The 25,722-nt window shown below is 41.7% G+C and overlaps 5 protein-coding genes across 5 annotated transcripts in view; 3 read left to right on the top strand and 2 right to left on the bottom strand.

Annotated features, from left to right (window-relative positions):
- The window catches only part of LOC118426888 (inactive tyrosine-protein kinase 7-like), a gene marked incomplete in the record, with an annotated part of 30,224 nt that extends 23,195 nt beyond the window's left edge, over positions 1–7,029 (top strand). Inside the window, 5 exon segments of the mRNA XM_035836480.1 lie at positions 164–329; positions 834–1,069; positions 1,819–1,930; positions 2,178–2,410; positions 2,777–7,029. Coding sequence (XP_035692373.1) covers positions 164–329; positions 834–1,069; positions 1,819–1,930; positions 2,178–2,410; positions 2,777–3,355 — 1,326 coding nt within the window.
- LOC118427049 (DNA-directed RNA polymerases I and III subunit RPAC1-like) lies at positions 6,782–15,052 on the bottom strand. The gene is made up of 12 exons (XM_035836690.1): positions 14,882–15,052; positions 14,709–14,780; positions 13,749–13,856; positions 12,615–12,747; positions 11,767–11,886; positions 10,242–10,291; positions 9,841–9,906; positions 9,618–9,684; positions 9,013–9,132; positions 8,502–8,569; positions 7,923–7,971; positions 6,782–7,392 (listed from the first exon to the last, which is right to left on the bottom strand). Exons 1-12 carry the CDS (start codon positions 14,939–14,941, stop codon positions 7,256–7,258), a joined length of 1,050 nt encoding a protein of 349 aa, XP_035692583.1. The 5' UTR covers positions 14,942–15,052; the 3' UTR covers positions 6,782–7,255.
- Positions 15,053–15,767: 715 nt separating this feature from the next.
- On the top strand, positions 15,768–17,711 carry LOC118427081. Its single transcript, XM_035836721.1, has 5 exons — positions 15,768–15,987; positions 16,425–16,454; positions 16,777–16,846; positions 17,060–17,144; positions 17,422–17,711. Exons 1-4 carry the CDS (start codon positions 15,783–15,785, stop codon positions 17,133–17,135), a joined length of 381 nt encoding a protein of 126 aa, XP_035692614.1. The 5' UTR covers positions 15,768–15,782; the 3' UTR covers positions 17,136–17,144; positions 17,422–17,711.
- LOC118427038 (nucleoporin NUP35-like) lies at positions 17,628–20,964 on the bottom strand. The gene is made up of 3 exons (XM_035836679.1): positions 20,667–20,964; positions 19,517–19,769; positions 17,628–19,136 (listed from the first exon to the last, which is right to left on the bottom strand). Exons 1-3 carry the CDS (start codon positions 20,826–20,828, stop codon positions 18,469–18,471), a joined length of 1,083 nt encoding a protein of 360 aa, XP_035692572.1. The 5' UTR covers positions 20,829–20,964; the 3' UTR covers positions 17,628–18,468.
- Positions 20,965–21,018: 54 nt separating this feature from the next.
- Positions 21,019–25,722, top strand: LOC118427151 (AP-2 complex subunit sigma). Its single transcript, XM_035836792.1, has 5 exons — positions 21,019–21,139; positions 21,953–22,102; positions 22,592–22,705; positions 23,164–23,223; positions 23,338–25,722. The coding sequence occupies exons 1-5, from the start codon at positions 21,137–21,139 to the stop codon at positions 23,437–23,439; spliced, it is 429 nt and encodes a 142-aa protein (XP_035692685.1). The 5' UTR covers positions 21,019–21,136; the 3' UTR covers positions 23,440–25,722.

The raw sequence follows: 25,722 nt of genomic DNA, 5'->3' as shown, positions 1-25,722 counted from the left end.
TCGGCCAGTATAAAGTACTCTTACAAAAAAATGTGCACCCGGGAGTGCTGTACTCAGACATCTCTCAGACACTTTTTCTCAAAGTGGCAGATATATTTTAAGTGTTGAAGCCTTCCTGAATGCACAAAAGTACTCATGTATAATGTCATTTGTGTGAACTCAGGTGTACACAGAGAAAAGCTGTGAAGAAGAGGGCACACGGTTCTGTGTGTTGCCCAACGGAACCCTGCGCATCACCAAGGTAGAGTCAGAAGACCAGGGGAAATACACCTGCATCGCTGGCAATGTTGGCTGGCTCACCCGCGAGGAAGTCAACGTCGTGATAAGCAGTGAGTTAGGAGATTACTTCAATCAAGCTCTGTAAAACAACATTCTGTGACCAAAAGGTTCTGAAGGTTCTATGCCCGTGACAAAGGTAAGCTCTGAAATTCTTTGTCTACAATTATGTGGCTAGCATATTTCAGTTGTCCATGTAAGCTATTAAGTCAGCTCCCAAGCCAGGTTCTGTTGACAGACACATTATGTAATAAAGAATGGAATATTTCCTGTGTATCTTTCCTTTGCAGCTTTTTCAGGGAGCTGACTCTAAATGCCATTTTTAAAGCAATCTAATGAAGATGTTGCTACTGTATTTGATGACAACAGGTTCTGTTCTTAATTTTTTTGAAAAAACAAACAAACATTGGAGTGAGGAAGAGATATGCACATGTTAACCTTAAGCCTGCTTAAGTAGCCATTTATCACCAAATTTGTATTGGTGATAGGGATAAGAACCAGGGCCAGGAGGAGGTTAGTTAGGTTCACTGCATAAGAAAGTGTCCTGTGTTGCTTAGGTGGTGCAGTCAGTGGCCTGGGCGCAGATCCTGCCATGCTGAAGACCATCGGCATCGCCTGCGGGTGTGCGGCGGCCTACATCATCCTGGTGCTGGGCCTCATGTTCTACTGTCGGAGACGCAAGCCCAGCGAGAAGTACGAGGAGGAGGAGGGGACCAAGGAGGAGGCGGACAAGCTGAACGGGGCGGTGGCCAAGGAGGAGAACGGGATCCACTACGCTGACACCATGCTGAAGGTGGGAGGGGGATGGTGGTGTGATGATGATATATGATGGAGGATGATGATGATGTAGGAGGGATGGAGGATGTTGATAATGAAGGAGAATGAGGGGGATGGAAGATGATGGATGCTTTTGATGTTGGAGACTGATGATAGATGTTGATGATTATGATTATGATGGAAAGGGAGAAGGATCAGCATGTTTTTTGATATTTGTTTTTTTCTGGTTTGTCTATCATTTCTGAGATATGATGTTACTATTAATTTCTTAATGATGCTGTATGCTCCAGTCCCCCTCTATTGGAATACACACAGCGAGGGTTTGGTGGTACAGCTAGAGCAATGGTTTTGGTTTGAAGCTGACCGCTGCATTGTCACAGTGAACAGCTTTGCTACAAAACTACACTTGTCAAAATGAGCCAGGAGATTTCAAGACCTATAACCTTCTGTGCAAAGTTGATTGAAAATTCTTGATTTTACTTGCGAAGGAATACTTTTTTTCTGAATACTACACTTTTCTATATGATAAACACTCAGTGCAGTAGCCAATTGAGTAGAGTGTCCATCCCGTAAGTCCCCATAGTTTGGTCTGCTACATAATCAAACCAAGGACAAAGCTATGATGACTGTAGAAAGTTGTGTGGCCAAAAGGCATAGTTTGCTGCTGCCCTATGCACCATGTATGCTGGAAGGACTTAGACTTAACTTCAACACTCAGTTTGATGTATGATGTTTTGCTGAAAGACTTCATTTCTTGTATTGCAGGTTGACAACTCCATCCCACTGAACATGGTGAACAGCAGCTACGGGAAGAGGAGGGGAAGTTACGACAAACTGCAGTTCCCCAGACACGACCTGCAGTCACTGGGACTTCTCGGTCAGTTCTGTGTTCTATATCTTTTGTTGTGAACTGTTAGCCTGTGTCCAGTTTGCCCAGGATCTCAATGGATTGAAAGTGGACTTTTCTGTTAAGTTCAATGAGTTTTTGTAAAGATCTTTTTTCTGCTCTATGAAACAATTAACAGTGTAATCGTACCATTAGAGCTGCTCTACATTCATGACCTGCGTTATTAACCTGAATCCTCAGACAAGTCTCATGATAAATCTCAATCTTGGCTCCCCAGGGCGAGGAGAGTTCGGTGAGGTGTTCCTGGCAAAGGCTCAGGGGATCCGGGACGGGGAGGAGGAGACCATCGTGGTGGTTAAGTCGCTCTCCACGCGGGACGAGAACCTGCAGTTCGACTTCCGGCGTGAGATGGACATGCTCGCCAAGATGAACCACGACAACGTGGTGCATCTTCTTGGCGTCTGCAAGGAAGCGGAACCCGTCTGTCTCATCACCGAGTATATGGAATGGGTAAGAAAAGATGTCCCATGTATTGGCTAGACTATGAAGCATGTTATCTATCGTATTCTAGCTTTGTTCACTCCTTTTATCGTTTCCCAGCAGATCATTGGAGGAGGGCTAGAATAGATGGATTCCAGGGTATAGGTTATAGGTCACATTTGTTGTGCAGTAAGTCTTGGGGCATTCTTAGGACAGTTGGGCATGGTCATTCAGTGGTCTTATGATGGAAACTGCTGTAAATTTTCAATACTGTCATAGCCTGGATCAAAAGTGCACAAGAGAGGTTCTATACATTGGTTTGTAACATTAACGCATTACCCAAAATTGGCTGCAGCTTTGATAGACAAGTGTTAACGAATCTGTGTTTCCCTGCAGGGCGACCTGAAACAGTTCCTGATGGCAACTCGGCACGAGAACGGCAAGAAGAAGGCCTCGCTGCCTCCCCTCAGCCTCATCCAGAAGATCCACATCGCCAACCAGATCGTGCTGGGGATGGAGCACCTGTCCAACCACCGCTTCATCCACAAGGACCTGGCCGCCAGAAACTGTCTCCTCAACCCGCACCTGGACATCAAGATCTCCACGCTCAGCCTGTCGCGGGATGTGTACGCCACAGAGTACTACCACTACCACCAGCAGTACATCCCGCTGCGGTGGATGCCGGCCGAGGCCGTGTTCGAGGATGACTGGTCAACGAAGAGCGACGTGTACGCGTTCGGGATCACCATGTGGGAGATCTTCAACCTGGGCTGTTTGCCCTTTAAGGAACTAGATGATGAAGACGTGATGAAGGGACTGACTCTAGGAGAGCTGGATCCCGAGATTCCCCCGTACTGTCCCAAGGAAGTGTTTGCGGTGATGCAGAAGTGTTGGGCAGAGAGCCCCAAGGACAGGCCGACCTTCAGCGATCTCGCCGTCGCTCTTTCGGAATTGGAGGTGGACAGCGATGTGTGACGTCCCAAGGATGTTTTCGTTAGTACCACGTAACAAAGGGATTGACTGTTGATTCAAACACAATTATGATGTTAAAGTATCAAAGTTAATGGCAGATTCATCTGGTGCTGTCAATACTTACTGTTGAATTAGAACTTATCTACAGACCTGCCTTACTTAGATACTGGTCATATTGACCGTAACAAATACTTAATTTTTATACATGAGTGAACTTTGGTACAACAAACTGAGGAAGGTTCTGGTCATTTTTTTGTTATGTACAGTTTTGTAGACAGCATCAGATTGTGCCATTGAGTTTCGAGGAATTACCTGATGTTGCTGTAATTGCATCCCTTTGTCAGAGACAATAGAGGATTGTTGAAAAACTTTGTAGTTGTTAGACTCTTGGCGTAGGTCTTTGGACAGAAACCAGGGCAACAACTTACTACCGAGGGAATTGTATGAAGTGCCTTCGTGCAGGGTAACCTTTTAGTATTGAGTTAACTGGTGAGAAGAAAGAATCACATTTCTGCTCCACATTGTTGGAGGTGGGTTGCCTGGTTCAACCACTTTTCATTTCAAAGAATATTCCCTCAGGAAGTATTGACATATACAAAACAACATTGTAGTTGTTTGTTGCCAGACAGTGGAAATAGCCCCATAGCCTTTCCTCCTTACCGTGGGCTTGTTAGTTCTCTCACCAAATGTGTGCCAGTTACGACTGGTGACCAATAAGTGCACGGTCTCACCCGGATGTAAGGTACACTACTCAAATCTTTAGCCATAATTGTCAAGTAAAAAGACTTTTATGAATGCCTACTAAAAATCAAATCCTTGTGATCATTACTTTAATTAGGTGAGAGAGAGGGGAAAAACATGTACAATGGAGCTGTGACCTGAGGTGTGCTGGTCAACTTGTTCCACTGAAACTCAGATATCCACTTCTTTTTGAAACATTGTGTTTATTGTCATCAAACCTTTGGAAAATGACCTTGTAGATTTCGTGGCATGAGGAACACAACCTACACAGCTATGATTCCAGCTCACCATCATTTTTCTCACCACTTACCTTAAGTCAGCTGGTAATGACCACAATGATTTGAATGATATTGGCAAGTACAAATGTACTATACTACTGTATGTGATTATGACCTGAAATTGTAGTTGTGCCCCTTTTTTCTGGCTGAGGCCACAAGCTTATTGATCACCTGTCTTACACCATTACACTTATTCCGTATTTATAGGAGGAATGGAGAAATAAGACAAAAAAGTTGTTGGCCACATCTTCCTTGGCCAAGGAAAATAACTGTTGTCTCCAGTCACAGATTATTAACTTCTTCTTACTCAGATGTCAGATTGAAATACAGCATTTTTTCGTAGGCCACAACAGGTTCCAAATTCTAAACCAATAATGGCTGTGAAATGCCAGTATAATCTGGTGTGTCCGTGGGTCCATGGTGGTAAGACTCAGAGCAAGATGTTGCAAGCCCCTTAAACAGGAAAAGTAGAACCTGTAGTTCAGACAGCCTGGAACTGACTTCTGCAATAGACTGATGTATACCTCATCTGGGGTGAGCGTTCGTCACCAAGGGACCACTATCTCTCGTGTATCATTTCATTCTATCGTGCCAAAGTGGAAAAAGCTTTCTTCCATGGTGCTAGAAATTTGTTTGTGTAGCGTGCAAAAAGTATTATAACAAGAGGGAGAAGCAAGTACCAGTAGTGTAAATTAACATTAAAGTTTAAGGACCAAGTTTGTGTTTTAAGTGGTAAAAGTGGGATAGAACAAGGGCACCTTGTTTATGAAAACATTTTCAAAGTTATATTGTTTATGTAAACATTTTTCCAAAGTGATCCTCATTGGTCACCATATGTGAATGCAAGGCGTTGTATCATTCTCCATTTCAACAAAGTAAGCAGTGGGGTCACACTGCGGTTGCATGTTGATTTTTTTTTAGTATTAGTTGAACGGTTTATGTATTTTAGCTATCTCCATTTTAAATTCTTCAACAGGAATAGACTTCCATGTAAATATGGACATTGGTAGAACTATGTTCTGACTTGATGATGCAGACGTGCAACACTGTTCATTTTAGAAATTTTTTTTCTTTCTGTAAACTATAGTATGCATATACATGTATATATTATTATTTGGCTGGGGTTATTCAATTGTCAACCCATACAAAGTTTGTTTCTGGTGGTATCATGTCAGGTATGGCCTGTTCACATTTGTGAATAACAGGTCTAATCTTACACCCTCAAAAACAGATTGTATTTTTATTGACTGCCATGACGATGTGCTGAAAAGAATTTTTTAGATTTACCGTAGTTGCTTCTGGGCATTGTTACCGTGCTGCTGTTGCTGTATTCAACTTCTCAACAAAAGTTTCCACCTTTCAACACTACACATCGTAACAACATTTGTGCACAAATCCTTGGGTTCTGAGTTGCACGTTTTGTTATCAAACCTTTTCTTTTTAATGGTTTCAAATAAGTTGATTTGGTAGCAGCACCATTTATTTGGCTCAACGATGTTCTTCACTGAACTTATGTGAAATGTAGCCTATGTGAAAGTCAGTAACAACGATGTAAAGAAGTCTTTTGTTGACATTGCTTGAGTTTTACATGTTTTTGATAATTTGAAATCTATGTTTCTCTGTGTGGAGATGCTTACTTGTGTACATAATTGTCCTTTGTTGCTATTGTCATTATCATGTTGTAAATATTGTAGGCATACCCCCAAAAGAGTATTTCCTGACTTTGTTGTGTGAGTACTATGCAAAGGTGTTATCCAATAGAAGTGCTCTACTCTAATGCTGGTCACTTTTGATTTGCAGCTATCTAAATTTCCAAAGGCACCTTGTCTTTTGTTTGAGGGCATCATTTGAGCATCCTTTGTAATGTATTATCGGTAATCTTATAATCTAACCTTACAGAGATGACAACAAAAGGTTTTTGAGATTGGAGCGTTTGCTGTCTTCCCAAATTGAAAGAGACCAGTCTTTCAGAATATTTTGGAACATGCACATTGCATATACTCACAATGCCTCTAATTGAGCTGCCCAATTGATTTTGTTGTACAGTTTTGTTCATATTTTTGTTGAATGTTGTTAAGATTTGATGGAAGTGAATTCTCAATTCTTGCAGAGTGTATCTTCCTGCTGCCTAATCCCATAGCCAATACAAAGTTGGTGCCAAATGGCAGCAGGCTGAAAGTTAAGGAATACCCAAACACGCGAGAAAAAGTAGTCCCTTTCTGTATCTTCTAGAAAAAACTTAAGTATCCTTTGGTTATTATATGCATATGTAGGCTGTTGCTATTCTATTTGTACAGTTCTTCATGAGATGTACAGTTGTCCATTACTGAGATCATGAAAGATACGAGTCGGACAACCAAAATTTTATTCAAAATGTATTGTACGTAGGTTTTTACATGTTCCTGAATTATTTTTTTGTGTAATTTATAGTGCATACTGTTGTAATGCTAAGTACAACATTTAGTGGCAATAGGAAAAAGCGGAGACAATCGTTAGAAGAGAGTTTTGTACGGATGATGCAGGTCTGACGTTTTGTCAGGACCCATTTTTGATCAGTAGCAAGAGAGCTGAATGCAGCCAGCAGTGGAATTACTAGAGCATTGACATTTTGTATTAGGTACCATTTGTATGGATGGCAATAAAGTGGCTGTGCCTTATGTCTGTACGGTTTATATTTGCTTTCTTCACTCCTGTTTCTCTTGCAATGAATGGCCAGTGATTTTAGTACTAACATCATCATACCTTAATGTTGATATAACCAAGAGACACAGTAATCAGCAATCAGAACCTGGATACGCTAAAATAAAGACGAACTATATAAGACATACATGAAATAGTTTTTATATCTCCGCTCTTCTCCACAATATCCATTCAGGCTATATTTTCATCTCAAGTTCTGCTGTTCAGTGTCAGCGGCTGCGTCCAGTTCTGACAGGAACTTCCTGCACTTGCCCATCAGCACCTTGGTGGCCTCGCACACCAGAACGTCTGGGGCCAGCGCTCCTGTGGACTCCACTGAGACTGTGGATGGAGGGGCAACATAAGCAATGTGTCAGCTGCACCCATACACCACTGTACATCATACTAATCTCAAGCAGATTTTCAAGGGTAAAATAGTGACAGTTTCTGGGCCCAAGATCTGATTCCCCAGCCACCTTCAGATGCCCAGTCAGAAACACCAAAAATGTATTTGAAGATTTCTCCAGGGTTCATATTAGTTTGGTGAACTGAGGCCACACCCATCCATTATATTTCTTCTCAGACATTTACCAGTAAAAAAAGTAAGATAGAGATAAAAACTCCCTAAATCTGCACCAAGGTACAAATCTTACCTGTTTTAATCTTTCTATGAAATCTTAGAACCAACAAATCGAATTGTGGTTCTTCAAAATGATTCTATAAACAAATGCTACTTTTACTAGGTAGTGCCATGAAAATATTCTCCCATTTTTTTCCAAATACCAAATTCTATCCCATTCCTACACATGCTAACCCACCCTGACCATTGTTAGCGCTGAAGTGGTCAGAAAAACAGCATCAAAGCAACTCACATATAAAATGGTCACGCAGTTTGTTCAGCTTTACGCAGTCTTTCAGATCCTGTAAGAGGTCCAAGTATAACATACTTTATTCACATTCATGCTAACTCTGAACATTATACCACAGAATGATGTACCATTCAATTACTACCAGGCCTGCCCGTAAAAAATGTCCAGTAGTAATCAGATGGTACACAGGCTAAGAATAATGATCATATGTACAACAACTGTACTTTCTAAACTATTTCCAAGAAACTTGAAGACATAAAATAACATGGAGTATTCTTATGTGTATGTAGAATATCTTATTCCATATATACAAAAAGTTTAGTTACCAGTCTTCAGGGGAAAGACACGAATATCATGATTAAATCACACACTACCTTTCATCAGGGCCTGAGGGATATCAATTTTACCTTTCAGTCACTAATAGTGGATGTTATCTGAAATGTCTGACCAATATATAAAATGTATCCAGTTGCTTGAGTATTGTGTATCTATACCAGATGTATATACCAGATGCCTAGTTTTCATAATTTTTTTTTCAACCTTTAAATCAAATCAACCTTGACAATGAAAGCTGGTTCCTACCGGATGTCTGAAGATTTCTCTGCTGCAAGTGTCCAATCTCGAGTTCACAACTCTGGCTTTCTTCACACCTGTAGACAATAAACACTGTTACCTGCCAATGCCCAGCTTTGTGTCCAAACTTGGCTCTGCCTGAGACCCTGCAGCTACAATAGTTTTGGATACTGTCATGTACATGCCATGGGCACTTCATTTTGTACATCAAATACAAATGCAGCTAGAATATTGATCTGCACACAAATTGGTAAAGCCCATACTGCCATTTTCCCCACAGTGTGTCCTAAGGAAACAGAGTGAGCTTTCCTCATCATCATGTTCACTGAGGTCGTAGTTAGACTATATCTAACACTACAGTCAAAGCTGTACAAGTGACCAAGTAAATGCTTTGACAATTTTTCTCATTGACACAAGCATTACGACTCTTGTCCACAAAGACTTGAGTTTTTTTCAGTCCCATGTGGTTTTCTTGAGCTGGTTTGACTGGAACTTTGACCAGAGGACAAAGGTTTTTTACCATTCTCCTCTGTGACCTCCATGACCCCCGGGCTGAAACACCTGACCAGTCTGTCTGCCCTCTCCCCTTTGACCTCTTCTGTCAGGACGATCTCTGGTAACAGGCGATAGGAGGCTGTGGCTGGAGGAACAGAGTCTTCGATATAAACACATCATGGCTACTCATAGGTACTGTTACGGGCCTTACGGCCTCCTATCCACTAGATGAGGATCACTTTCATTTCATTCCATTTAGTAACCATTGAGTGACAAAAATTGGAATTGTGTGACCCTTGGTTTCATAATTGGAATGTGACGTACAATATTGCAGTATGGTTTAAAATACAGCAACACACGCAAAATCTTAAACATTCCTTCTTTGCCTGTGAAATCCATTCAGTTTTCTTCTCAGGTCACCACTGAGTGACCACTGAGCAACCTGTCAAATGTTTGGTCGCTGAGTGGCCACGTTGCACTCAGAGCCTTTAGTGCAACAGGGGTGTATGAGTACAGTCAAATCCCTAGAGCTGTACCAAACTCTGTACATGTTCCAATCCAAGACATTTGCTTAGATGTCAGACATATTACCTTAGTTTCTCCAAGACACAACATGGGAGAATGTCTTACCAACAGGTGAGAACTTAGCATGGTCCCGCCCAATCCCCTTCACACAGTGTAACTTCAGATCCATCTCCTACAGAAAAATGTACAAAGTTTTTAACTGGAATTGATAACAGAACAACTGGAACTGATAACAGTAGACGAAGGACTGGGGGGCATTGATGTAATTTTGGCTACACTAGCTGACTACAAAAGTCCAAGAAGTTCAGCTGATGGAAGGTTTACAAACCTGCCCTGGTCTGAGTTTGGCAATCAGGATGTCATCATGCACAGGTTTGATGTCTCCTTCACTGTACTGGAGTAGAAGGGATGATATGAGGTTAAAGATGTCAGTTACTAATCTCCAAGCAGATCCTACGGTAGCATAAGATAGTAAAGTTGACATTCTTCCTGGATTCAAATATCTAGAGTATTACAGCACAAAAACATGCTTATCACACTACAACAAGAACAAGCATAACTTGTAAGCATGGTAGAAAGTAATAGTGGAAATTATTGATTATGCTGGTATAAAAAGATAACATACCAGCAACTACTATTTACTACTGTAACATTAATACAGGAAGAACAGAAAAGTGAAGATTTTATAGACCAAACCTTTTCCCAGTAGCTATGGAGGATCCTACTTACCAGTTCAGCCTGGTTACCCAGGGGGACCCACTTTAGATGTTTGGTATAGACTGGGAAACAAAACAAATCTGTGTCAATTGTGACCTATAAAATACTGGTAAGATTGCTTAGCAGCTATGTGTATCAAATCTCACCAAACCATGAAAGCCTCCATCATGAACTGCAGTACATGTATATCACAAATTTGAGATCATCATCTCGGTGTGGAGTATACAGATTACACTCTGAAGTGAAAGACAGTACCAAGCATTCTCGCCACCTACATCGGCTACAATGCTAGCGGTGAGAAGCAGAACTCCAGTTAGAAGTTGTGAGGAAGTGTCTGAGAGACATCGAATCATAAGCAAAAGTGAGTTTAAACTGGTTGTGTAAAAGAAATCTCCTATATCCTAGTGCCACAGGAATATTGTACATTTATAAGTACTAAAACTCTAAATTATAACTTTTGAAGAAGCACATTGAATGTCACTTGTGAAAAAATGTATTACATCGTCAGGCAAGCATCTGCCCTCCAGTCATGTGCACTAACACAGCCATGTCTCAAATGTCTACAGCAAGATCAGTTGACATCCACAAGTTGGCTCTAATCCACACCCTTCCCTTCACACGGCAATGTCAATCATACCAGTCCACATGAATTATGTTAAACCAACTCCCGTCCACAGCAGACAAGCACAAAATGGCACTAAAAACCCTGCAGAATCAGTTATATTGACTCTGTATGATATACAGCTCCGGCACAATTATTTCTACAACAACATTTTTTGTAACAGTTGACTACAGTGGACCCAGATGCCAGGAGAAGTCCTATGGGAAGAGTGTAGTTGAGGGTCCCACAGAGTCAGTGTGGAGTGTTTCTGTGTGGTATATAACCATGCCGGGTGCAGTAAACACATCGGGAAGGTCCGGAGGCTGTGGGGCGGCACTTCTCAGACCCGAGGGTGGTGATAGAGGCTTCAAAACAGTTGGTTCAAACTAGGAAAGTGAAATTCAGGGGCTGTCTATCCTCCCACCCATGGCCACGTCTTGACCTTTCTTTTTTTTAACTCAAGATACCTTTTTTCCAAAATCATACTTTTTTGTCCATTCATTTGCATTTGTTTATCTTATTGAAATTTATCTATCAATTTCATCCAAGGTACCTTTCGTTTATTTGTTTTCATTTAGTTCTCAAAATCTTATCTTGATATGACAGGCTTAGCCCTAAAGCATAAACAGCGAATTTTGTGACAGTGTAGGTACCTTTTTTTACAACTTAAGTTCCTACAAGAAAGTATTTTAAGCTTTAGGTATACAGTAATCTCTAAGGAGATGGTAGGATTTGGCTCTTATTCTGTGTTTTACGACTATTTTTGTACCCTTTAGCAATCTTTCCTAGTATTGCAATTCACCCCCTGCCATGTGAAGAAAGTGTGCTCCATTACCAAAAAAAACATGGCAATGAAAAAAAAGGCTGCAAAACCAACAAAACAACCCTGGCCTACTTATCTGCTTGGAGATTAGCCACACAATTCCTACTATGTACCTTTGTGATCCTTGTAAATCTCATCAGGATCTGTGGAGTCCTTGGGTGCCTGTGGGTTCCTGGTGCACTTCACATTCAGGTGGAACTCTAGCGTGTCCTCAGCCGTCCCCTCATCATCACCTGGCAAGGTGCACAAATCATGTGTCATGGTAAAGTTTGAAGAGTTTGTTGTTATCAATAAACTCCAAGCAGAATTTTGGGTGGGGATTTTACGTGCATTAAAAGTTGCATGTGAGAAATTTGAGCAAGAAGCAGATATCAAGTGTCAGTGATCCAAAACTGTTTACAAAGTCATACCAGAGAATGACTATGTGTATAATCCCCTACAGACCACTTATAAGACATCTAAAAAGTCTCAAAAACACATTGCTGGACACTACATCTGCTTGGAGAATAGAGCAGAATAAATCATGGAGATACTTCATTCCTAATGTCAAAGCAGATGTTAGCAGGCAGTTAAAGGCAGTAGGCATAACTGTGATAACATCTTACTAGCTGCCCATTTATTTTCAAGAGGCAGTTTGTAACATATAGGCAGCCGAGGCAGGTAAATGTCACCTCCAAACATCTGCTTGGAGATTACAGTACAGTAAATGCAGAAATTTTGGGGGTGCTTTGCTGTTTGCGGTACTGTGATGACCACTTCACTACAAACTCAACCCCACCACAAATTTTTGTTCTTCCTTCTCTCTGCTACCCCATTGTTTATTACCACTAGTTTACATGTACTTGGATGTACTGTTCTACAGTATATGTGCACAGTGAAAATGTATGTAAAAGTAAAGGTTAAACAAAGACAAGGATACATCTTTAAACCCCTGCGAACTTAAATGCATCCAGTGCCCCACCTTCCTGCCTGTACTCGAACAGCCTGGGGTCAGCGTGGATGGGGATGAGACCCAGCCGGTGAGCCAACACCTCGTCCTGGATGATGGACGTGTTGTTGTGCACAAACACCTTCTCTATAGCCATGGTGGGGACCTGCACAATGACATGCATCAGATCAGTATTAAATTCCCAGCATAGGTTGGGCTCCGGCTGTTTTCTGACATTGTTTTTAGGCGTTTTTATCGGGCATTCTATTTTGCACCGTTTTTTATGTCTTGCGACCGATAGAAAGCCTGATAAAAAACGTCTAAAAAAAAAACGTTAAAAAAACAGCTGCAGCCTAACCTCTGCTTGGAGATTAAGATTAGCCCAGGGGCTTGGTGAGCATCACTCCACCATAGGTTGTGGGTTGGTATGACACATAAGACCTGGGTTTCTTACCTCCATGAACTGGTACATTGTATTGAGTGTATTGAGAGATCTCTAATGCAGCACCCCCAGGTATACACAGTTAAGATATGCAGGTCTGCAGTGAGTTAAACAGGGGGATGCTGCATTGGAGATTGGAGATATCTTGCATACCTGCATACCATCTTCAGTCGAGGGAGGAGTGGACTCCTGTAGTGGACTGATCTTTTCACTTCAGGTCATCAGCTAGGCACGCTCATACATCAGATGGCTCCAGTGTTTGTCTAGTTGGTTTTTAAATTGGTTCACCGTGCTACTGTTCACCACTTTCTCTGGCAGGTCCAGTTTTTCACTACTCTAGAGCTAAAAGCCTGGGCTCTCACTCTCAACTTGGCAAGGGGAATCTTCAACTTTAGGCTGTGTCCTCTTGTTATTGTGTTTTCCGCCTTCTCAAAAAAGGTGTCTGGCTGAACTCTCTCCTTGCCTGTTAAGAACTTGTAGACTTGGATGGGGATCATATCCCCCCGCTATCTTAAGAAATAGGACTTTTTTTTTTTGGATGGTGACAGATATGTGAGCTGAAAGATCACATAGGGTGTAGAGGCCCTGCCTTATGGCACATACCTCCTATTAAACAAAGTAAAAGTAGCAACCTGTATCTTATGGTCAAATGTTTATTGTAGTCATCCATGCATTCATTTTAACCTGTGTAAACTGCTATGAATGTGTTTCAAGTGTTACTGCACCTCAGCCAGTAGGATCCTCCTGAAGGCGTTTGCGATGGCAGCGTCTATACCAACCATGTCAAACTCCAGCTCTGATCCCTCCAACGACACGATGTTCACTCGGAACTTCTGTGGGACAGTAGGTTTAAAGCATCTATCAATAACATTGAATTAATTTTGAATTGTTAGTGCACATGTATGGTACATGTGCGTCACTCAGTAGACGAAAGGATGGAGAATGAATTACACACCCCTACTTCACCTTGAATAAAAAGGTATTGCCAGCCATGGGCAGGCCAGGCAGACGGGTTGCCTAACCCACAACAGCGAGTGACTGTCTACCTTATTGTAGTACATGTAACGTTAACTACAATTTGTCTCCCGAGGCAGATGGATGCCAACAACAAACGAATCAGTAAACTATATGTCGTTCAAGTACAAACAACCACATAGGCGCAAAACTACGAAAGCGTCACCGTTTGAAAGGAATTCAGCACTGGAAAACCAGTGCTGGAACAATATTCAGCACTGGAATTCCAATCCTGAAGGGGCTTTAGCACTGGAACAGAGCCATTCAGCACTGTAAAACCAGGGCTGAACTTTCTTCAGCACTGGGCCCCCAGTGTTGAGGCGGCTTTGACCATTGAATGATCCATCAGCACTGGAATCCCTGTGCGGAAGGTGAACCTTTCGTAGACTTGCCACATAGGCAACCTCTCTATAAGTTAGTATTATCAAGTGTAAGTAAAATAACGTTATATGAGCCTCCTTGATTTGTAAACATCAAAGTTATTTTCAAATTTATTACTTTTTTTGGCGACGGCATACAGACCAAGATGCCTGCACGTTCAGTGTATGTGAACTCATGTTCAGCGTAGCATTGTGCTTGACCGTTGTTTCTGCGTATCTAAGAAGGTCAGCTATGACCACCTTCAAGGCTTGCTTTGTGCAAGTCTTCCTAGAAGGAGTCCGGACACTCACCTCCTCGAACTTGGCCAGGCTCCATGTGTCGTCATACCCGGCGTAGTTACCGGGAAAGTCTGTGCTGTGCGTCTGTAAAGCAAAGCACAACGAGATGTCAAGTTCACAGAAAAGAGCAATAGAGTCTGTAGAATATCAAAAATGTGTTGGGAAGGGTGTATTTATCGTCTTACGTTGATAACTTCGTGTTCTGTGAGCGTCACACGTGTTCTGATCTGCTCCAGATCGGCCATTTTGGAAGATTACACTTTGACTCCGGGGGTGGACAGGACCTGTTGAACAGTGCACTCGAGGCAACGCTAAATACTGGCTCCCGTACATCTGGACGTTTGAATGCAGGATGATGACAGGATCAATGATGAATTTGGTATAATGTCAAAGTTTAAAGTCTCCCAGTGATACATTATACTATATCATTAACGAAATGATAAAAAGATATGATTTTATATTAAATTCAAGTTTCTTTTTGTAATGAGTGTAGTTCCACAAGACCCCTTGGATCGCCGCGGGAAAATTAATAGAAAGTTAATGATTTTTCAGGTTATCGAGTCGGCTAAGGAGCTTACACAAAATGTAACGTAACTGTTACTCATAACTGGATAAAGCAAATCGAGGTAAAATGTAATACTAGTATACCTATTCTCCAAGCAGAGGTTCGGCTCCCGGCTGTCAAAGTTTTGACGTGTTTCTAGGCGTTTCTATCTATCGGGCTTTCTATATTGTATTTTATTTATGTCTTCAAGCCAAACAGCACAAAGTAGAAAGCCTAATAAAATCGCCTAGAAACACGCAAAAAATCTCTGCTTGGAGTAGTTGTTTTACATTTTACTTCGATTTAACACTGTGATCTTGAATATCGCCGCGTCAGCTGGACGTGTAAAAAGTTGTGCTGCGGGAGAAACGAGAAACAATTGCAATGCCAGACCCAGAAACGGATTTCAAAACGTCGCAGACTGCATACAACAGAAAAGATGCAAGCCAAGCAAGACCAAGCAAGTCCCGTTATCTGAAACAGGTGTCAGGACTGCACAGTTCAAAACTCTCTGTTCACCACCAGGAAAGCAAACGGAAGTCATGCACTTCCCGTTAAACAGTGTTGTTGTCGCTGTTGACTTCAGTGGTATATTTAAGCCCGACTGCAAGCCTGTCCCGACAAACACCACAGCGCTCCGTGACTGCGTGACTTGGACGTTCCCGACGCTGCCAGAAGAGGGATTCTCTGTTCTCATCATGAAGGCACTGCTCATCGTGTTCCTCTGTCTCATCCTCTGCTCCCATGGTAAGGATCTAACGCTAATTCACCTTTATCCGCGGCGTAAGGTTATCCGCGGATAAAGGTGAACTAACGTTAACGTTAAAGACTAAACAATAAATTGTTTTTCGTCGAATTTTAATCCAGCGCTTCTCTCAACCAGTCTGTCCGTCTCCACTACGGCGTTCCAAAAGTTGAATTCAAGGCGGAAAGCCCATGTATGAAAATGAAAACTCTTTCTGTTGGCGTAAGATGCGGTTTCGCCAATCTTACCGACACCTGCGACAGATGGATGGAAAAGCGTCAAGTCCTCAATGCTGGGCTCGTGTTTGACTCGCAAAAATCACAGCATCCAAGCGTCAATGTCAATGTGTTTTTGATTCACACATACACATAATTTGTATATCTCCTATGTGACGCACGTTGCATTTTCTGATGATACTTTCGACTTTACTTTCTTTCAGCCATGGAGATTTCGAGGGCTAAGCGCAGAGGTAGGTCCCATTCCGTGACAATGGTTATATGTTAGACTTCATGTAACGTTTTGGCTGTAGTATGCTGAAGAAAATAATTTCCGTGAATTTTCCTGATTGCTGTGTATTTCAATGGGGCAAGCAGAGAGAAAAACTATGTTTTAACGAATCAGGATTTGTGTTGATGACAATTTCCAAGCAGATGTTGGCCAGGGGTGAAAAGGTTTTAACCGGATCTGTCGGGCCTCTTTGGCAGTCAGAAAACGTTTGGATCTTCCACCCCAACACTTCTGAAAGATGGTTGATGGCTAACTTTTCTCACTTGTGTTTTATACAATATTAGCATGTGCTCCTGTACTTTGTTACCGGGACCCTTGTATGGGCGTGATCTGCCCAGAGGGACAACGTTGTAGGTAGGTGATCTTTAGTTTTTGGTTTCGTAAAATGAATCTAATGTAATACTTATGCAGCTTGAATACCCCTGGTGCTTTTCTTCTTTCGTTTCCGCTAGCAGCCTGCTTTACCATGGGTGGTACCTACCTTTGAAATTCACACATCTATCTTGTGATCCCATGTGCATAAGGAATTTTTTTTCACGTACAAATCACCGTTGTTGATATCATTAGAGCTGGTTGCTACTGTAATGCTGAATGTGGGGGTGGCGGCTTTGGACCGGACCTATTTCGTCGTGTATTCTTCTAACCTGCCAAGGTAAGAACTTTATCAACACAACTTAATAGTTTAGGTATAGGTTATACCCAAGTGTAGTGACATCTATAAACCTAAAACATGCTTTTCTGTTTCTTGAAGCCCGGTTGGTTGAAACGCTCTATGTAGTAAATGTGAACTAGTAGTAGTACTGTTTTTGTTTTGTTTCATACACCAGTTATCAAACCTTAAAACTCATTGATTTGATCAATGTTTTTTCCGGTTGCTGAATTAACTACAGCCTGTTTGTAACAACTGACTTGCACTGCTTTTTTTCCAGTCAACTAATCCCCTGGCAACTCGACTGAAGGAGGACCTACTAGTTAAGACATAAGAAATCTATAGCAGAATCGAAATGCTTCTACCAGTTGAGGCCATGTTGTGAGACAGGTAAATTGAATAGGGAAGATTCAAATTAGGTCATCCATTGTACATCTTCCACTTTGTTTTATGTGAATATAAAATAAATCACTTGTGGAGAGCAAGTAATGTGAAGGAAATGTCTTTATTTTATTCTGTTGTTTGACAAATTGACTTTGAGTTGAATAAAAACTGCTACATACATGGTTACACCATTCTTTGTTTCATTCTCTCAGTGAAAACGTTACTGACAAACATACAATGCTAGACAAATGACAAGTGGAGTCTTCCCTCACATTCAGCAGCACTAGGACTTTGAGGATTCTAAGAAAATACACTGTCTTTAAAAAGCCTCATCCTGGGCATCTGGTGGAAAGACCCATAAGAGAAGCAAGAGAATTGATTAGATTCCTTTGATAGATTGATTATATAGTTGTAGCACCAGTAAGTGGCGATCCCATCCCATTCAGTAAAATGTGAGATTGCACAATTGAAACATCTAATATTAGCTCATCGAAAGAGAACAGGTGCATTGGTGGTGTGGATTGAACAATTTATGATTTATATGATTCTAAATGGGCTAAACATATCTGGATTTGGCTATGATTAATCCATTTGCTCTGCCCTGCCTACGAAAGAAAATGAAGCAACTACTAAATGTAATAAAATGATGTGCCATTACAGTGTGATACACTTTTGTAAAAATGTATTCATCGATGATTATGATACATTGTTCCTAATTGGAGAATTGACATTTTCTTGCCAATTTCTCTTTGGACCCAACACTGACAAGGGCAAACTACAATGGGATTTTGTCTTTTGACAGAAGTGATGAAGCTTACTATGTGATTTAGCTGAAAGAAGCCTACCTTAATGCTAGGCATGGTATAGACAAGATAAAGATATAAGACTGATGTGCTCTATCTGTATTGTTTTATAATCAAAAGGAAGGGGAAAGTGCATCCATCTACCATCCAAACATATATTCCATTGCTTTGTAAACCATGTTCCCATTCTTCTGTGGTGTTTTTGAGTCATTCACGACTTCATGTTCATTGCTAGCTGCCTTGTATGCAGCCGTGAGCGGCCTGATGGGAGTATGCCTCGATACGGCTCCCTCGGACTGGTGCCTGGGTCTTATCGGAGTGAACACCGCGCTGCTAGATTCCGTGCTTGGTTCAACCGTCTGTTCCATGACACTCTTGTCTATACACAGCGTCACTCCGACCATGATGCTTCCACCAAACACCTTTCCGTTTTTACTCAGGGCTTTCTTAGCCTGCATCTTGGACTGGTAGTGCAGGTGGAGCCAGTTGCCGTTGGATGCTATCACGTGTTTGACGATGTTTCCGTACTGCGAGAACTGCTGTAGGATGAAGGACGTAGCGGCAGGCGGGAAGCCGAAGACTGTCACCCACGTCTCATCCAACTGGTCCTCTGCAGTCAGGGCCTCGCCCTGGGTGTAGAATGGGTCAGTCTGGGCGGGGGATGGGGGGCTGGGCTTTGGGACATTCTGGACACCTGGAGTGGGTCCGGGGCTGAAGAGCACCCCTCCTGATGGAGTGGTATGTGCCACACCTGTAAGAACTGGTGTCCTGTTGACTGTGAATTCCAGCTGCTGTCTTTCTGGGGTACCTAAGAATTGAGATAGGCAAGCATCACAAGATTAAGTTATAAATAAATCAAACAATAATTCAGCTGATGCTGACAGAAAAATTAACAATGATGATTCTGAATGAATTCAGAACAACAAATCAAAATTGAAGGAGCGACACAAGAGAGGCAAGGACAACACGCCTGCAGGCATACTATTGCAAAACCTATGTAGGAGGGGGGACATACAAATGTGTATACTGCAGGGACAATGGTACAAAGAGAGACTTCGGGAAATGGAGATAACGAGCCACAGGCGTGGGGACAACAAACATGAGGGGGGACAGCTACATGATGTAAATAATCCACTTGTACATCTGTACACTTGACATCATACAGTAACGTTACAATATATAACTCACCTCTGAAGACGGAACCAGTGGGGGTGCTGGAATGACTGAACAGCCCCTGGACTGGGGGTGCTCCTGACTTGTCCTTAGACACACTGTGGAGTGTCGTCCCCTTCCCCTCCAGTCGGTCTGACCGAGGGGTGAGGTGGGTGTGTCCCGACCCGGGGGTGCTGCCGGACTGGAGGCTCATGGACCGCCCCAGCCCACTGCCCGGTCCGTGGGAGGATGGAGTGCTCCCTGACTGCTGCCTGCTGAAACTGGAGCTCTGAAGGAACAGAACAATCATGCTGTTATTGGGCCCATTGCACATCAACAACCAATTGTACAGGGCCAATATAATATGCATTACGTATAGCATCTTAATAAATGTTGTAAGGCTAAGAATCCCCTTTTCTGTTTTCTGTAAATCTGTGGAGCTTTCATCCTTGTGAATTCATAACACAAAGACTTCAATTTACAAATATGTTGAGTAGGGTAGGGGGCCTGCTGTAGAATCTCCCGTGGAGGCATGTTGCCCCTTGAGCCGAGGAGTTGAGCTGTATAGGAAACTTGATCTTCAAGCAGATCCACGGTGGCGTAATATAGTATCAAACCCACCATATGATCTACATTCATTCGGCTTCACAAAAAGCTATTGACATACAATTATTGCCTAATCAAACTGTGCTTGCTGTGTAAGTGTTAATTGCCCTCCTTCCTGTTTGACGCAGATCTCCTACATGGATATGTGCGGGTCAATGAACTTGCCCCAATAAAGATGTAAATTGCTCGCAAAATCAGTAGCACCTCGGGTATTCGTGTAGCTGTTAATATGGCACAGAGAGGGGCAGAGACACCTGTATTCAATAGAAATACTCCTCCCTGTTCCAGTGAAGGCAGAACTCCGGTGCCAGTTTGACTCCCTTTGGCCGGCTATACTCCTTGGCCAGCTTTGATACTATCTTATGGCATCGTAGGATCTGCTTGAAGATTATAGGGTAACGAGTTCCGTAAGGTGCTCCGGTAGAAGTCGGCTGGTACCCAGGCTAGATAACGTTATCAACGTCTGGTTGCGTAACGTTATAGCAGAGTACAAGCGTGTAGAGCACTTATACAGACTCAATCATTTTATTACTACAGCTAGCTCAAAACTGTTCGAAAAGACCATAAATTTATCTCCTACCAGCTGATGCGGGGAGGACCACGTTCTTCCGGCTCCGAAACTCGGGGAAGGCGCTGCCGGAGGATCGCCCAGGAGGAACCCGGGCAGGAACGTCGCTCCTCCCGCGCTCGGACCGTGAGTTGGCGACCCTAGCGTCATCGGCTCGTGAGTTTGGGAATCCATTTTTCTCCAAACGACCTATGTACACCTTTCAGTCGCTAAAACAAATGTTTCAACAGGCAAAACCTGCGGAAATTTGAAATTTGCAAACTTGTCAGTCTGTGGCGGGACGGTATAGTGCATTGTGGGAGTATGCTCCCGAAAGCGGCATCGCTTAACCAATCAGAGGTATGTCTTTATCCAAAGTGACCAATAGCAGAAGACATTTACCAGAAATCCTCCAATGGGATTGCTAATAGTAGACAGGATGTAGGGTTAGAGTACTTCCGGTGTGGAAAGGAAGAGTGTGATCCGGTGGGTGTTGGTGAAAAATGGTAGGAAAACCTTTGCATTTCTTATATTCTAAGAGACATAAGGAATAAACTTGGACATTTTCTGGTCCTAAAATGTATTTGTGACACGTAGTAACAAGGAAAGACGATAATTCTTAACCTGAAGGCGGTTTTCTTTCATATATGTTGACATAGTGTCATTGCCCCTCCCACATATGTATTTTTTCAAGTGGCACAAGGTGACTGGGATGATTAGAATACTAGTACTAGTATATAGATGTGTATGATTGTTTCCATTGTTACATATTGATGATTGTTATCATGTGACCTGTACCTTCATTCCTTTAAAAGATTATTCCATTAATTTACTACATAAGGCGTTTCAAACCATTATGTTTCACCTCCTTGGTTTCAGCTTGATAGATATGGATATAGACTACAGTGGATCTTGTGTTGTGTAACGCCCCTCTTGTTGTTTCAGTTGATAAAGGGAAATTATTTTTCGTACTCAAAATTTATACTTGCTTTGAGCAGGATGCTGCAAATCTTTGCTTTCTATATGGCCTCCTTGATATAACATAAACCCGTGATACTTTTTACCCATAACAGGAGTATTTAGAATAACATGAAAGCATGATGGTTCATGATGAGTCAGAACGGATAAAAATTATTCCGATCGAATGTGTGAAATTATGCATGCTCATGCTAATCGACTATCAAATGGCCTGTACTGTTCGGAATATCTAATAACAAACTGTCCTGATCAGATGCAGCATGTAATGTTTGACATTCCCAGATGAACCAAACATAAATTGTTGGTAACTAAAGACACATGTCTGTCTGTTTTCTCCCCAGATTCGGTTCATCCTGATCCAGAACCGTGCGGGGAAGACCCGCCTGGCCAAGTGGTACATGCAGTTTGACGATGACGAGAAGCAGAAGCTGATTGAGGAGGTGCACGCCTGTGTGACAGTCCGAGATGCCAAGCACACAAACTTTGTCGAGGTAAACAAACTCTCCTGATGGAGGCAGTCCACAGTTTGTGATGTGACTGTTGGCAGATATCTAGTAGAAGTCAGAGGGTTGCAAGCCCGTTGGCTAGTTTCTTCCCCCAAGATCTGGGGTACTCTACAGTACTGGGGGTAATCTATTGGGGGCAAAGACAGCATCCAGTAATCAACTTGGGTGTTTTATCCTTGGGTACTGTCTTTGTCCCTCATAGATCAGCTTGGTGATTATACGTAGTCACTGATGTGGTATGGAACTTTTTGGGCTTGCATGCTGTCTGTTCTTTTGTACAATTAACCATTTTTTGTGGCCATTCACTCATTTATCCTCACACACTCACTCGAGTGACAAATCGTGCTCACTCCATCCTATTCTCAATAAATGCAGGCATTTCAGACCCTACTATAGAAGTTGTTCTAATTTATGTACATGTAGTTGATGGCTGAACTTGTTTCTTGCTGATCATGTTGTCCTTCCTTTCCCCAGTTTCGTAACTTCAAGATCGTGTACAGAAGATACGCAGGCCTGTACTTCTGTATATGTGTGGATGTAAATGACAACAACCTCATGTACCTTGAAGCCATCCACAATTTTGTTGAGGTAAGTGTTTTTCAATTGTTACGATTTTCTGGCAATGTTTACAGAGCCGTGACCCATCTGAATTTACTTGTTTGGACAAACAGAAATTTTGCTCGATCTGTCCAAAATATCTGAACTTCATGACATGTAACCAATGAAAATATATTTCCCTAAGCTTAAAATGGCAGATTTAAGGTAAATAAACAACATGGGGTCTCAAACAACGAGTTGGACAGAAAAAAATTAAGCTGGAGACGGCCCTCAATGTCTACATTCTTCAAGTTTTATATGAATTATCCAGCCATGGTATGCAACTTAAGTTCCCATGTCTTCTATGATGTTTTGCATCTCCAAATTTTCTTAGTTGTTCTAATGGCATTCCCTCACTGTAATTATCCAAGCAGTCATGAATTATTAAGCATGTAGAATTGGCAGGGAGTTGAATAGAGGCAAAGTTTAAGTAATGCTTTTTGTTCCAGGTACTGAATGAATATTTCCACAATGTTTGTGAACTGGACCTGGTCTTTAACTTCTACAAGGTGAGTTATTTCTAACTGCTGATGACCTTTTCTTTTCGAACTTCGAAGCTTTACCTGCATTGATACGAGATGCTATGCTCAGACTTACATTTTTATATGTCTGTGTCCCTGCAGGTGTATTCCGTGGTAGACGAGATGTTCCTGGCAGGTGAGATTCGGGAGACGAGTCAGACAAAAGTCCTCAAACAGCTCCTCATGTTAAACTCGCTGGAGTGACGGATCATGGGAAGGAATGGCTAATTTATAGTGAAATCTCTGTCCCTACTGCCCAAGAGTTTGACCTCCATATGTAACGGTCACATTTTCAAACAGGGGACCAGACAGACTGTTTTCGGGAATGAAATGTACAACATAATGGACAATAAAACACACAGAATGTTAAAAGAATCAGTCATGAGCATTATTTGTGTATATTCTGTGATTTAGAAACTTCGATTCCACAAACATTACAGCCTTGTTTGGAAATGTGACCTTAAGATTAGTAGGTTTATGAGTCAGACTTTTTCAGATGGCATATCAGTTTTTTGCACTCTGTTTTTGTTGTACTTGGTTTGTAGTTACCAGCCCCCAGGAGCAAAGAAAACTGAGTGCAATAGAACAGATGTGCTAGCAGAAAAATCCAGACTGACAGAGCCTGATAAGGAGGACACCAGGAGCTCATGTTAAGAGGCAGAAAAGATTGAAGGGGGAGGGGTCTGTTGTGACCAACAGATTGGATATAAACATATAGTCTCGTGTAGGAGTCTCGAAGAGGGACTGAAATATCTGTTTATGTGTGAATACAATGTATCTTCATAGGATTCACAAGTGATTTGAAGGTAAAGTCTTATCCACAGCCAAGGTTTGGGATTGCAATCTTGCTGCAGCACTAGCCTGGGTGCCATTGGTAGGTTATCATCAGCTCCCATACTTGCCTTTACAAATTTGGGGGTTTGATGGGGAAAATTAGTTTAGAAATACTCAGTCAGAAAACTAACAAAAATGTCATCCAGGCTACTGTGACATCATCTTGTGGCAAGAAATAGTAGATACGTTGATGAAGGTTAGACATCTAAGTAACAAGATATGCCAAACAGCAGTTAATCAAGCAAAATCATATCCAGTTGCTTGAGTGACTGCTTTTTGGTGTAAGGAATAGCAAAGTTCACTACCCCTCATAAAGGCAGCTGATAAAGTGCCAAAATGTTGAAAGGTGACAAAAATCTGGTTGAGGAGAAAGAACTTTACCCTCATGAGCGTCTTTTCAAGCAGTTGAATAATATGATAATATACCAGCAAATATATGGTATCCTAAACTAGTACAAACTGTGGCGTAAAATTTGTTGGCAGTTGTGGTCTGTGAAAGAATTGTGGCAACATTGTCCGATACACTCTGTTGTAGTAAAGACCAATGTGTGAAATCACATGTATAGATAAATCTATTGTGCAAGTCATTATTTTAGAAAATCTGGACAAATGGTTAAATCAACTTGTATATCAAAACATAGTTTATCAGCTAGTGACTCGTTTTTGGAAAGCAATTAACTGCAATGAAGTTGTCTTAAGAAATTTAAAAGAAACGATAAGTTACACAAAGCTATGATTAGTGTTTTATCTTATTTTAGTGTATAATTTTGTAGCACTCTTGTTTTGTTCAACATGAAAAAAAATGACATTCCTGTTTTTGTGCACCTATAAATGAAATCTGTAAGGCAAGACTTGAACTCAAAATTTGTTGCCAGGTACTGTTGTTGAAAGTTGGGCATTAAATCATTAAAATTACAAATACAATGTATAGACAAAGAAAAATTGTCAGAATCATTGATGCAAACCATTAAATTTTGTAACAGGCTGAATCACAATTCTCAAAAGTTGTCAGACTTATTATAGCATAGTCTTCCATTGCAGTGCCAGTGAGCATGGATGTACCGGTATGTTAGGAGCCTTTGGACCCACAACTTTTCAGGAGGGTTTTCAGGTACTTCAAAAATTATTTTACCAGTTCTCATTGACTTTGACATGCTAGTACTGAATATATGTGAAACTATGGAACTAGTGCCTCATCAGCAGTTAAGACACTGTTGTTTCCTTTCCTCCCTAAATCACACAAAGGTTGATGTGTATTATGTTGGGGCCAATACCAGTCTTAGGGTTGGAAATTGTAACCCAGGTAATATTAGCCTGCTACGTTGATGTAGGTTAGGAGAATATTAGCCTGGTATCTGGCCTATTCTAGCTCTGGTTGGCTTCTGATTGCTTTCCTTGCAAAAATAGTCTGTCATCCATTGATACAGAAATGATTGGCAAGAATTGTTATTGGCACATAGTCACGAGAAGTAAGCAAAGGAGCAACCTGAAATAGAATGGAAGGGATACCAGGCTAGGTGATTCATACACTTCATGAATCCATCACTTACAAATAGACTGCAACCTCAACTTACTGCAGCAGCTGTATCAAAGGTAGAAAATGTGTGCTGTATGTGTAGCACAATATCAATAATAAAGACGACACAAAGCCAA

Source organism: Branchiostoma floridae, chromosome 1, assembly GCF_000003815.2.
Source record: "Branchiostoma floridae strain S238N-H82 chromosome 1, Bfl_VNyyK, whole genome shotgun sequence".
In the NCBI taxonomy this organism is placed as follows: Eukaryota; Metazoa; Chordata; class Leptocardii; order Amphioxiformes; family Branchiostomatidae; genus Branchiostoma; species Branchiostoma floridae.
This window is presented reverse-complemented; position numbering and strand designations above follow the sequence as displayed.